Source organism: Hypanus sabinus, chromosome 16 (assembly GCF_030144855.1).
Source record: "Hypanus sabinus isolate sHypSab1 chromosome 16, sHypSab1.hap1, whole genome shotgun sequence".
In the NCBI taxonomy this organism is placed as follows: domain Eukaryota; kingdom Metazoa; phylum Chordata; class Chondrichthyes; order Myliobatiformes; family Dasyatidae; genus Hypanus; species Hypanus sabinus.
Window position 1 is genome coordinate 45,681,084 of NC_082721.1, and position 13,119 is coordinate 45,694,202.

The following is a 13,119-nucleotide window of genomic DNA, read 5'->3' on the forward strand; positions in this document are numbered from 1 at the left end:
TGAAATTTCCTTTAATATCATGTTTTATTAAAGTGCCTTGCAGTTTTCAGGCTATGCAAAAAATTGTCCTCCTCACAACAATGGTTGATCCACACAGCTGTAAATAAATTATAGAGAATGTTAGACATGTTAACATTCATGAGAATGATATTCACAGCTCCTTGGAATGATGAAGCAGGCAGCACACAGCCAGCTCCAAACCTAAAGTCAGAGCTGATGACTACTCTCCTAAAACGGGACACAAGAATTGAACAGTAGATCAGTCACAAAGGTAAAGATGGAAAATGAAAATAAGGTAGCCAATAATATTAAAGGGTACCAAAAGTTTCTTAAAGTGTAAGAGAGGCGAGGGTGGATATAGGACCATTGGAAAACGATGCTGGAGAGCTAGTAATGGGGGACAAGGAAATGGAAGATACATTTTTAGTATTTTGCATCAGTCTTCACTGTGGAAGACCAGCAGTTTGGTGGGAGTTCCAGGTGTCAGGAGTCATGAAATGTGTGAAGTTACCATTACTAGAGAGAAGGCTCTTGGGGAAGCTGGAAGGTCTTAAGGTAGGCAAGTCACCCAGATCAGACTCTGTATACCCCAGGTTCTGAAGGTGGTGGTTGAAGATGGCACCTATGTACAATGCTCCTTCAGTTGACATCTTCTGGATAGATCGGTAAAGTAAACCAGTGCATTCCTGAATGAGTAGCCTGTCAAGTGCTAGATTGGCTGTATAATGATTGTGGAATCAACCATCTCATTCTGGGAAAAGGTGAAAAAAGTTAAGAACCCTATTTTGAAGGAGACTACCCCTGGAAACAAGTGTAAATAGTACAGATACCTATCGGGGTTAGTGGGACCTTGGAGGTGCTAAAAAGTTTAAATGCTTCTGTAGATGCTTGAATTCCAAGCCACACGCACAAAATGCTGAAGGGAACTCAGCAAGCTATGTAGCATCCATGGAAGAGTACAATCAACACTTCAGGCCAAAACCCTTCATCAGGCCTCTTCTGCAGACACTGCCTGGCTTGAAGCATTTTGCTTGTTGCTTAAAAATTAACCTCTTGGTTTCACCCTTCTTGCTTATTGGCATCCATCACAGCCCTACAACCCACTGAACAGTAATTACACCAGTACAGGCAGCTATCCCTTCAATTGCAGAATTCTCTAATACATAATTTACCCCTGCCAAATCTACTATTTAAAAAAACATGTCCTGAAACTACTGGACATCTAGCATTAGCTACATAACTTGGATTTGCTTTATCCAATGTACCACACATGAAGTTGAATTAACAATTTACAGCTAAGATGTCAATTTTATCACATTAACCACAAAATAGTTTATTTGTAAATTCAAGTGATCATGGCCATCCGTTGTGGTGAATGGGATCCTTTATAGGATCCCAACTTGAAAAGGAACATTAGGACAGGAAAAGACCTGTCTACTGCATTTAATACAAGTAAATTTCACTTGGAAAAATAAAGACTTTTTTTAAAATAATTCCTTAAATGATTAGAGCTTCCACTTTTATCATTTTGCATCTGCACATAAGCCCCACTTTTCAAGCCAATGAAACACAATGAACTTTAGAAATATTTAATTTAGGAAACAGTAGCCAACTTAGCACACAGCAAGTTCCCACTAACAGTGTTGTTATCAGTAAGTCCCCAACAGATGGATTTGCACTCATTAATACCTTATCCAATGATTGGAGCTACCCTTGGAATCACTATAAAGACCCATCTCTGGCATAAAGTTTAAGTATAACTGACAGTGAAAGAAAGCTGATATGGCATAGTAGAAAACATTCTATGAAATTAATTTCAAATGCCATACTTGGAAAGCAATAACAAAGCTGAAAGCAGAGAAATATGCAACATGTCATTATTGAGAAGAGTTACACTGAACTACCATTTAATTCAAAATATCCATTAGATCAAGTTTAGAGGAGGAAACCTTAAATCAGAGCAGAACAGTGATAGAAAAGGCATTTAAGACATTAGCAGCACATTTAAATGGTTCACAAGCTCAATGAGATCACTGGAAAGAAAAGCTGGGCAATACAGATAGGAAAGTTAGGCAAAGCTGACTCAAAAGTACACCACTGCAATTGTAGCAATGTTTATTGTTTACATACCACCAATACAATCTATTGCATTTTCATCTTTCACAATGTTAATGACAGTCAACCTCACTTCTAAGGTGCCATACACATTGGCCCCAGTCTCAGTTGGTGAGAATGACTTTCAATAAAGTCCACTGCTGTACAAACTTGCTGTGCATACCATACTGGCGTAGTGTTTCGTGTTCAGGGTGTAGACCCTGAATTGGAATACCCCAACTCAAAGCACTGAGCTTAATATTCAAGCACTGGATAAATATTAGAACAGGTAACAAGTTGTTACCACATGAAATGAAAATCAATGAATGCATATATAGCTAGCATGGCACAAGATGATTTGACAGCAATACAATGAAAAACCCAGATATGAGGTAAACATTCTTTTAATTTATATCAATAGTATGATGTCCATTTTCTGTTTAAAGTGAATCTCATTGCAAAGGTACAATACAATACACCACCATATCTAATCTGGCAATGTTAACTTCACTAATTAGTTCAAAGCCATTCAACGGTGTGTTGGTCAGATTTCCAATGATGTGCAGCTGAACTTTACAATTTATCCAGGAAGTTGTCCAGAGCTGGGATGCCTTCTTTCAAGCCTTTACGTTTGCGTGTTTCAGCCACAACCTGGGCCGGGCGAGTGCTGGATTCAAAGGGGTCACCAGGTAGGACCTGCCAGTGGTCAAAGACACATTGTGGAAATGCCTGGCCGCCTGTATTGGATCTCAGGTCAGCAGTGAAACCTGGGCAGGAAACAAATGTCAGCTCATTTTAGATTCATTATCACTTTTTAACAGCAGAAACAGGCTTAGCCAAGCCCAGTTCAATTAAAAAAAATCAAACTTTTCCTTGAAAGCTTAACTTTTATGTAGCATATTAAACAACTGCCTGTTCTTCATTAACAACAGCCCGAGATCACAGCAAACATCAATGCAACAGAGAAGGGGATGGAGTCAAATTAGCCAAGAAAAAGGAAATTTACAAATCTCAAACTGCAAGATGACTCCTGCTGTGCTTAAGGCTATTTTCCATTTTCAACAAATGCTCAGTGTCTGCAGGTAGACAAAATAAACTTACCAAATGATTCATTTACTGGGAGGTAGGCCTTAACAACAAACATGGGTGTGCCAGCTACATGGGATTCTTCAAAGACATGACCACGTTTTCTGTTCAGTACACCATAGATACCACCAACCACCTGCTCAGGACACTGCAATGAAAGGAATCACATGCTAAAACTGCAATATTTGAAAATACTAATCTAGTTAAATTAGACAAGAAACATGCCATTTCATTATAGTAGGATAGGGGGCAGACTAAATTAACAGATTTAACCCAATAATAGGTGTTAAGTTCTTATGGGCATCTCAAGTCACTTGTAATTCACAACGAACTCTCTACCAAGAGTGAATACTGTTAAGCACACTGTCATGAAAATCAGCATCTAGATGATCACTAATGAATACATTGCACTTCTGATTCCTGCCCATCCCACAAATCATACTGTAGACAATACCTGAATCTCAACCAGATAGACAGGTTCCATGATTCTAGGTTGGGCAGTCAGTACGCAGGCATACAAACATCTCCGGGCAGTGGGGATGATCTGACCACCACCACGGTGGATAGCATCAGCATGTAGGGTTACATCATGAATATCAAATCGTACCCCACGCATGTTCTCATCACACAGAGCACCCTAGGAAGGGGAAAGACTTGTTAACACCAAAACTCAAATTAAAATTACCAGTTGCACAATCTGCATGTGCCCCATACTTGAGCACAGCACAATGAAAAAATTTTAAGTATTGTACCAAGTCTGAAATAAGCTCACCTCTTTGGTTGCCCACTGAAATCCAGCAACAACACTATCCTTGATTTCATTAAGATATTGGACTCCCTTAGTCACATCAACCAGGATATTTGGACCAGTGCCATCAGGTCCAAAGCACCAGATCTTGCGTGCCTCAGTGACATCCCATTCATATTTCTCAGCAAGATATCTGGCTCGTTGTTTAAGTTCTTGACGGGCAGTGACCTCACCCTTATCAATGTCTTCTGGTAGGCCCTCAGGTAATGGCCGTGCCTTCATATACAGACGGTTGTGTTTGTTGGGAGACTTGGACAAGCACATCACGCTAGATTCCTCAGCAACAGTCTCACGGTAAGAAACAACAGGATCAGATTTCTATGGCAAAAAGATACAACATTAGAGAAGTCCAAGTTATCAAATAAGATATTTATCATACTGTTAATCCACAGGCATTACCTTAATAGGAATGCAAGCATGGTCTTCTTCAAGGTCTTTCAGGCAGATTTCCAAATGAAGTTCACCAGCACCAGCAATGATGTGTTCACCAGATTCTTCAATAATACACTTGAACAAACAAGGAGAGGATTAGCATATTATCTATTTAACCTCAACAAAAAAAAAACTATGTGAAGGACCTACCTGCACCATTGGGTCAGACTTGGCAAGACGCTTCAAGCCTTCAACCAATTTGGGCAAATCAGCTGGATTCTTGGCTTCAACTGCAACCCGCACAACAGGACTGACACTGAATTTCATCACTCTTAAGTTGTGAGCTTGATCGTAAGTAGTAATGGTACCAGTCTTCACCAGGAATTGATCAACACCAACAAGCCCCACAATATTTCCACAAGGCACATCCTCAATAGGCTCTACATAACGACCCATCATCAGAATGGTTCTGTTTTTCAAGGAAGAATAATTAGGTAAATGTCCAATACTTGCAAAATCACTGCACATTGTGGTAGATAAGATACTGGAATAGATCTATCTCCCGTCTCTTAATGTTTTTGTTCTTGATTGAACTCGACCCCATAGCATAATTCTTAAACTTGGCCAATGCGTGCACCAGCTGATTGTTACATTTAATTTAATACGATATAGACTGCCAGCTGAATACATGCCAAATTTTAAAGCTAAAGAACTTTATTTTACTACTTAAAAGAGCCCAAATCACTAACCTTTGGATTGGCTTCAGGTACAGATCTTCCTTCTTGCCTGGAGTGTAGTTAGGGCCCATGATTCGGACCTTGAGACCAGTTGAGACAACACCGGAGAAGACGCGGCCAAAAGCATAAAATCGACCCTTGTCAGATGTGGGTACCATCTTGGAGATGTACATCATCAAGGGACCCTTTGCATCACAGTTCTTGATGCCTTCAAAAGAACAAAATTTTAATCCTTCCACTCAAAAATGCCACCTGCAAAGTTGACAACTTCTGTAGTCTGTTTTACAACTGAAGCTACAATTAAGGCAACTTATTAATGCAGCTGGCATCTTTTACATCCAGCTTCCAGAAAGTTTATTCAATTGGAGACAAATCAGAAATTAGGGCTTATGGAAAGGTCTGGGAATCTCTTAAAAATTATGGCTTGAGAGGCAAAGGATCAAGTTGAGAGATTTAGCCATCAAGGCCACAGCAGAAATCACAAAGGAGACCAAAATGAGGAACAGACATAAAATCCAAAAAAAGACAGATTGCAGGCAAGGTGGAGACCAATTTAAAATGCAAATGTAAAATTTTAAATTTTCAGGATGGCGGTGTGACACAGCTTGCAGCGGCCACTCTGGAGTGCGAGGAGTTGCGGAAACTGTGTTGGTTTCTTTCGGACTTCTAGTCCTTTAACATCAGACTATTTTTACCGTGCCCATGGTCTGTTTTTTAAAAATCAAATTATGGTATTGTTTGCACTGCTGTTGTAACTATATGGTTTTGTGCAGGTCTTGTAGCTTTAGTTTTTGGTCTTGTTTTTGTCTGGTGGATTTGGAGCTCCTTTCCAGGGAATGTGCTACGATGGTAGCACGATATTAATATGCAGCAGCCTCTCTGGACTCTGGATTAGGGATTGCCAAACGTTAGGTGGATTTTCTAGTGTAGTCAATTTTGTCATATGCTTTTGTGATATCATTCTGGAGGAACGTTGTCTCATTTTTTAAACTGCATTGCACTTGTGGTTTTTAAATGACAATAAACTGAATCTGAAATTCATTTTGGAATTGAGGAACCGAATAACCTTCAAGTCAGGTGAATGAACCAAAACAGCTAGTCTCTAAGATCAGAGACAAACTATTCATCAATGCAGTGATCATCAGTAGCTCAAGTCTCAGATGATCTAACTGCCAAATAACTTAACAATTAAGCAGTGATGCGTCTTTTGAAAACATGAGTAGAAACAGAAAATGCTGATGTCATCTCTGACACAGATTAGAAATAAGAATGGAACCAACAAGGCAGTTAACACTACATCATGGGCAGGGCTAATTAGTGATCATGAGAAAGGTTTATTACAAAATTTAATTGTGATGGGAAATAAGACCCAATACAAAGAACTGCAAACAGACAGGATTAAAAATTGGGAAATTTGGAGATGATTTACAAAGATGTTTGCAGGAGGGAAAAAAGATTAGGGTGTCTAGGAGAGCAAGCCAGTGGTATTGGAGAAGTTTCAGGATCAGTTGGCTTACCTTTTGAACATTTTGTTTCATGCCCTCATGACCTTAACACTAGCTATAGGACAACTTTTTTATTCAGATGATGTATTGGATAATTGTCAAGCCTCTGACATCTTTAATTTTACTTACCCATGGCAGCCTCATCATCAGGAGGTCCCTCATAGAGAAGGTCACAGCGGTACCTCTGAGCAGTGACGGGGGATGGAAGGTGAATGGTAATCATCTGCAGGAGAGCATCTCCTGCAGGCAACCAACGGCGCATCACAGCCTGCACAAGACATCACATACCAATGGATAAATATTGCTAAGAGGAATCAAATCAATGTTTTGTGTTTAGAAATACAACTAGCAGCCAGAACTTGAAATATACTTCCTAAACAATGATAGTTAAAATAAATCTCAAAATCATAGCGTGGAGTGAAGTGTGTGGGAGAGCTATTCACCTTTAATAGAGGTTTCCCCTCTTTCCCCTTATCTTCATTATCCAATTTAATATCCAGCTTCTGAATCAATTTTTCAGTCTCTTCCTTCTTGAAATTCATAATTGCATCAAAGACCTGGAAAGAAAACACCCAATGTTACTTGAAATTTATACTATCCTGGACTAAAATGCAATGCTTGCTTCTGTCCAGTGATTAATTTCATATTATTTAAATGACTACAAATCTTATAATCAAATAGGAAACTGAGCATCAGATAAGAGTTATCATCACTTAAGTCAGGTCAAAGTGAAGAAAACGCAAACAAGTCATCACACACAGCTCAATGCACGGTCCATTTGTTCTCATGCTCTGATTTCCAATCCTACCTTAAAGATGGGATCCAAGACTAGTTGACAGAATGTTCTGGGCAACTTCTTGCCATCAGCATTGGTGGCTGACTTGCTAAATTTACCAGCAGCAGGATCAAAATACCTGGTACAGAAATAAAGCTCGTTAATCTACAGCTTTTCAGCTTTCAGAACTAATTTCCTTACCAGAGGGGAACAGAGGGAAAATGCAAAATTTAGAACCCAGGGCAAATAACAAGAATGTTCTCCCCCACCACCCCAACCCCACCCACTGCCCTGGCAATTCTACTAATCCGATCACAGTAACCATGCACTAGACATTTCAGTCAGACTTTACTGAGCTCCTCCTGCTGTGAATGCCTGAAGTACACAAAATCCTAAATCCTAAACCACAGAAACTCACCTGTCACCCCACAGTTTTTTCATCATATCTTCCACTTTCTTGGCACGCTCATCTGGAGAGAGGGCAGCCTCACCCTTGGCTGAAAATTTGGCAACGTACATTTCCGCAAACTGCTTCAGAGTGAAGGCCCAGCCATGGAGTCCAGAACCAAAACCAACTGTTCCAAAAATTGGATCTACCTGGAAAATCAAAGCAATTGAAATTCAAGATTGCTTTAGTGAGATACCAGACAAGGCACAAATTTGAACCTTATCCTGTTGGAAGGGACCTCAAAAATAAGAGGGCATTGGTCTGAGGAAGGCCGTTTAAGTTCTAAAGCACCACTTTTTAAACAGTCCTAAGTGGAACTATGCCACAGGATGTGGAGGAGTTAGGAGCCATCATTATATTAAGCATTTAGGAAAGTAAGGATTTGAAATATGAACCCAGCACAGGCATATTATTTTAGTTAAATACATGCTACAGAATAGGCTCTTCTGGCCCTTCAAGCTGTACAAACCCAACCCCGATTTAACCCCAATCCAACCAACGGACAATTTGCAGTGACCAATTAACCTACCGAGTAGTCTTTGGACTGTGGGAAGAAACTGGAGAACCCAGAGAAAACTCGAGCATTCCACGGGGAGAACGCAGAGGCTCCTTACTCCAAACACCCAATGCCTGAACTGCAACAGCAGCGCACTAACAGCTAGATAAGCAGAGGTTGTACTAATATGCTGGGCCAAAATACCCATCTTGTGCAATACAACTAAGACTACAAAACAGTGCCAAATAAACTAAGACACAAAGACACTGCTCATGCAGACAGCCATTCCTGCTAGAATACATTCAATGTAACCAACTGCAATGCACAACTGTAAATGGTACAAAGTGAGAAAGTTACAAGTGTGTAGAAATTAATGTACAAATTGGCCAGCTCCCAACCCAAGTCAAATGCTTTTATTGTATCAACTAGCTTGAAAGGTACAGATGAGATTATGTTGCAAAATCCTGTGGACAATCTTTTTAACTAACAGCAAAGTTAGTTCTAAAATAGGAAGAGAGCAGAAGATTGACATTGAAGGTATGAAGCAGCTAGCTGCTTCAATCTACTGCATTATAGCTTGAGCAAAAAGTATTCTGCAGTTCAGTTGCTTTTGTGCAGAACAAAACGTTTGATACAGCTGATAAGGTATTTTATTAAAGGCAATTTCCAATTTCACAGGGGAAGAGTCAAAACTATAAAATCAATATTTGAAGGCTAAGAATTATCCAGTCAGAATGACAGCAATCAGGAGTAGTAAAATCGAAGTGAAGGCAGAGTCTTTTTACCCCATTTTCCAAGTGTGGAGCAGGATGCAGCTGGCACTTTATATACTGCACCTGATTCACTGCCAGTTATATTACAGCAAGAAAAAATAAAACAGTTGAAATTATTCTTACCATGATGTTGCCCATGGGACCACCTTCGTCTTCACCATAGGTGGAGATGATGACATTGACATTTTCCACAATGCGCTGGAAAGTCTGGTACAGCTCCTCAGGGACAAGCTGCAGCTCCAGCAAGGCACGGTCCATTTTGTTCATCATTAGGACAGGTCTGATACGCTCAGCAATTGCCTGGCGGAGTACAGTTTCAGTCTGCACACAAACCCCTGGGAACAAGAAGCAATGCCAACTTAAATGACAGACTCAAATTCACACAAAGTTTGAAATGACAGACTCAAATTCACACACAGTTTGAATCTAGAAATCATCCACCTTAGAGCACCTCCACTCCATCTATCAAAAATGGACATTCCCAGTGGCCAATCATTTTAATTTCCATCTCTACATGATAGACAATGGCCGCCTCTTTTTGCCATGACTAAGCCATCCAGGTTGGAGGAGCAAGGTAGCCTCCAACTTGATGGCAGGAACATTGTTTTCTTTCAATAAGAATTTTCCACCCCCACTCCCTTCTCACCATCTCCCCTTATGCCCCCCTCCCATTTCACTCAAGTCCACTCCATACTCCATATTCCTTCTTCAGATCTTTACCTTCCCTTCACACTTGGCTTCACATATCACCTTCTAGCCAATCCTCTTCCCACTCCACCCCCCCCACCTTTTTGTTCTGGCTTCATCCCCACTTCCTTCCTCATCTCGAATGGTCTCAGCCCAGAACTTCCAAGTGCTTATTATTTCCATAGACTCTGCCCAACCCAAGTTCTTCTCACACTTTGTGCACCCCACCTTGGATTTTCAGCATGTGTTTACAATATGGTGAGTTTGAAACTATTCCATTAAGTGACAGAACACTAAAGACTATATGGGGCCACAACTCAAATTGCAATTTCTGAGAATTTTCAGCCGCATTCATGCTGTACCTCCTGTTTTTAGAAGATATATGCCCAATTCCTTGGCCGGAAGATGACTTACAAATTTTACTTGATTTCCTGTTGTGGTGGGTTGAAAACTTCAATCAGACAGCTGTTCAAAGCAATGGAGTATCACTGCTGAAGCTTACCAGACACACAGTCCACCACAACCAGCGCACCATCAGTTACACGCAGAGCAGCCGTCACTTCAGAGGAGAAGTCAACATGTCCAGGTGAGTCAATCAGGTTGATAAGAAAGCCACTGCCATCCTTGCACTGCTTAATGAAAGCCAAGTCTTGATCTTTGAGCTCATAATACAAGGAGATAGCACTGTATAAACAAAAAGTCAAATTGTTAAGGTTCTGCACTAGAGCAGGAAATTAATTTGCAAAATGATGGTCACTTAATGGAGACAAATTACTCTGTGGCTTGATCCACAATTCAAGTCAATGGACCCTGGACTAAATTTTTAGTGTTGACTATTTTACTGATATATGCTTGCTACTTTATGAATTAGGTGCCTTGTGCTGTGTGTGACTGTTGGGACTGAGTTTTACATCTTGGCCCCAGACTACACTGTTTTGTTTGATTGCATTCACACAAGGCTGAATGACAACTAGACCTGAACTTGCTGCTGATTGCTACAAATTCTTGTAGAGTGGAACTAGCACGTAAACCAGCACAAGGATTAAACATCGAAAACAATGTTTTCCCCCAGACATTGCAAGGTCACCACCAGATTAGGTTGATCCAGCTTGCAGAACTCTTAATACCAAAATAGAACACTGACAAAGGGCGACTCACTAAATAAAGTCCAAATTACTCACGTGGACTTAATGGTGATACATCTTTCTTGTTCATCCTTGCGTGTGTCAGTGAATCTGGTTTCACCAGCCCGAGCAGAAGCAATGATTCCAGCCTTCGATACGAGAGAGTCCGTGAGGGTGGATTTGCCGTGGTCAACATGTGCGATCACGGACATGTTCCGGATGTTGGACTTTTTGTCCATGATCGCACGGATCTGGTCTACTGTGAAGTTCACCTGAAGGACGAGAAAATAAACATCCATAACTGTACCGCCCGCGTTACCGAAGCATAAACCAGTATACAACTCCGGCAAGATTGCTTCATACTCAAGCCAAAACCAAGGATCGTGCTGTGTCTCGCCATATTATGAAGTCAAAACGCAGACAGGGTGCCAAATCAAGATCCCAATACGGCATTTATTCTCAATACGAGCCGAAATGATAATTTGCAATGACAGCGATGCGCTAGTGTTAATCCACAAACCGAATCAAAATGCTAAGCGGCCACGTTACAGAAGTGCCGAACGCGTCACTCCGACTCATGGTAAAACATACCATGATTAGTCCTCGGGATCAAGTCGGCATTTGAAGGCAAACAGCAGGTTTGAACAACAATCCCGATCAGGTTGATAGCGTCATGTGCTGCAATCAATTCTATAACCCCCCCCACCCCGGGGAATGACTCAGACGGGAAGCAAAGTCAAGCTAGGTGTCGCAGCCGGGGCCACGTCCTGCCGTGCCGAAGCCGAAGCCGCCGGCGGCCGCAGTACGGGGAGGGGGCGACAGCCTCCCGGCGTCACAAAGGGGGCAAACACTTGAACGGAATGCGGCAGCGATGCCTCGCTCCACGTGGCGGGCAGTAGCCGCCGCCGTTACCGACCCCAACCCACGCCGGTGGCGGCACTGCGGCTGCGCCGGAAATTGGAGGGGGGGGGGGGAAAGAAAGGCAGAGAGGCCTCCCAATGACGCACAACCGCACCCAGCCGCCCCGACCCCGAGCTGCGGCCACCGGACCCGCACAACCCCCAGCAGTGCCGTCTGCCCTGCGGAGAGCCGGGAACCTGTTATGGCGGCCCGCTGCCTGCCCTTCTTTGTCCTGCGCCGGTGGCCCGCATCGGTGAAGAGGCTCCAGGCCAAAGCATCTGTCGACAATATGCCGGTAAAAACTCCGAAAGCAGTGCCCCGAGTCCGTCCCGTGCCGGTCGGGCGGCCGGCGACTCACCATCTTGCCGGATTGCGGTGGATTGTGCGGCAGTCGAACTCCGGCTTCTATCCGCCTCGCTGGACGGCGGATGGAGAAAGGACCGCTGACAGCAACTTCCGGCTTTTTACCAGCCGCAGCGGTGTCACGTGATCCCCCCACCGGTGTAGTCCTCCGGCTGTTACGCCAACTATCGGCAGGAAGAGCACGTTGTTCCCACAGTCGGAATCAGAATCTAGTTTATTATCACTGATAACTTCCACTCCTTCATAGCCCCCATCCTCGGCTTCTGCCCCCTTCCTTTCCAGTCCTTACCCCGAAACGTCGACTGTTTATTCCCCTGCTGAGATTCTCTAGGACTTCGCGCATTGCCCTTGAATTCCATTATTCCAGTAATTTCTTGCTTCTAGGACATGGAAATTGTTGCTTTGCAGTAGAAATACTGCACAAAGATATAACAATTATTATGAATTACAAAATATATAAATAGTTCAAAGTAAAAGAAATAATAAGGTAGTATTCACGGATGTGTGGAACATTCAGAGGTATGATGGCAGAGGGGAAGATGCTGTTTCTGAATTGTTGAGTGTGAGTCTTCAGGCAGGGACAAGAGAGGGCATTCCCTGGATGGTGAGGGTTCTTAGTGATAGATGCTGTCTTCTTTAGTCACTGACTCTTCAAGCTGTCCTTGATAGCAGGATTGGCAATGCCAATGATGAAACTGGCTGACTCTACAACCCCCTGTAGCCTGTTATAACCCCGTTCATTGGTGTCTCAATACCAGGAATTCCCCTCCCCACCATGGACACATCTACAGGGAACACTGCCACCAGAAGGTGACATGAACCATCCAGGCCATACTCTCCTCTTGCTGCTGTCATTCATTGGGAAGGAGGTGCATGAGCGTTGGGTTCATCAAAGCAGGATCAAGGTAACAGGCACATTGGGTCAGATGTTTAAACTGTGTATATTTTAAT

The 13,119-nt window shown here is 42.4% G+C and overlaps 1 protein-coding gene across 1 annotated transcript; it reads right to left on the reverse strand.

The window, feature by feature from the left end:
* Positions 1 to 2,482: 2,482 nt before the first annotated feature.
* On the reverse strand, positions 2,483 to 12,318 carry LOC132406267 (elongation factor 2). The gene is made up of 15 exons (XM_059991672.1): positions 12,164 to 12,318; positions 10,963 to 11,177; positions 10,284 to 10,465; positions 9,218 to 9,429; positions 7,796 to 7,974; positions 7,411 to 7,516; positions 7,046 to 7,159; positions 6,732 to 6,870; positions 5,110 to 5,305; positions 4,571 to 4,829; positions 4,388 to 4,495; positions 3,953 to 4,306; positions 3,635 to 3,817; positions 3,196 to 3,328; positions 2,483 to 2,861 (listed from the first exon to the last, which is right to left on the reverse strand). The coding sequence occupies exons 1-15, from the start codon at positions 12,164 to 12,166 to the stop codon at positions 2,668 to 2,670; spliced, it is 2,577 nt and encodes an 858-aa protein (XP_059847655.1). The 5' UTR covers positions 12,167 to 12,318; the 3' UTR covers positions 2,483 to 2,667.
* Positions 12,319 to 13,119: the final 801 nt, after the last annotated feature.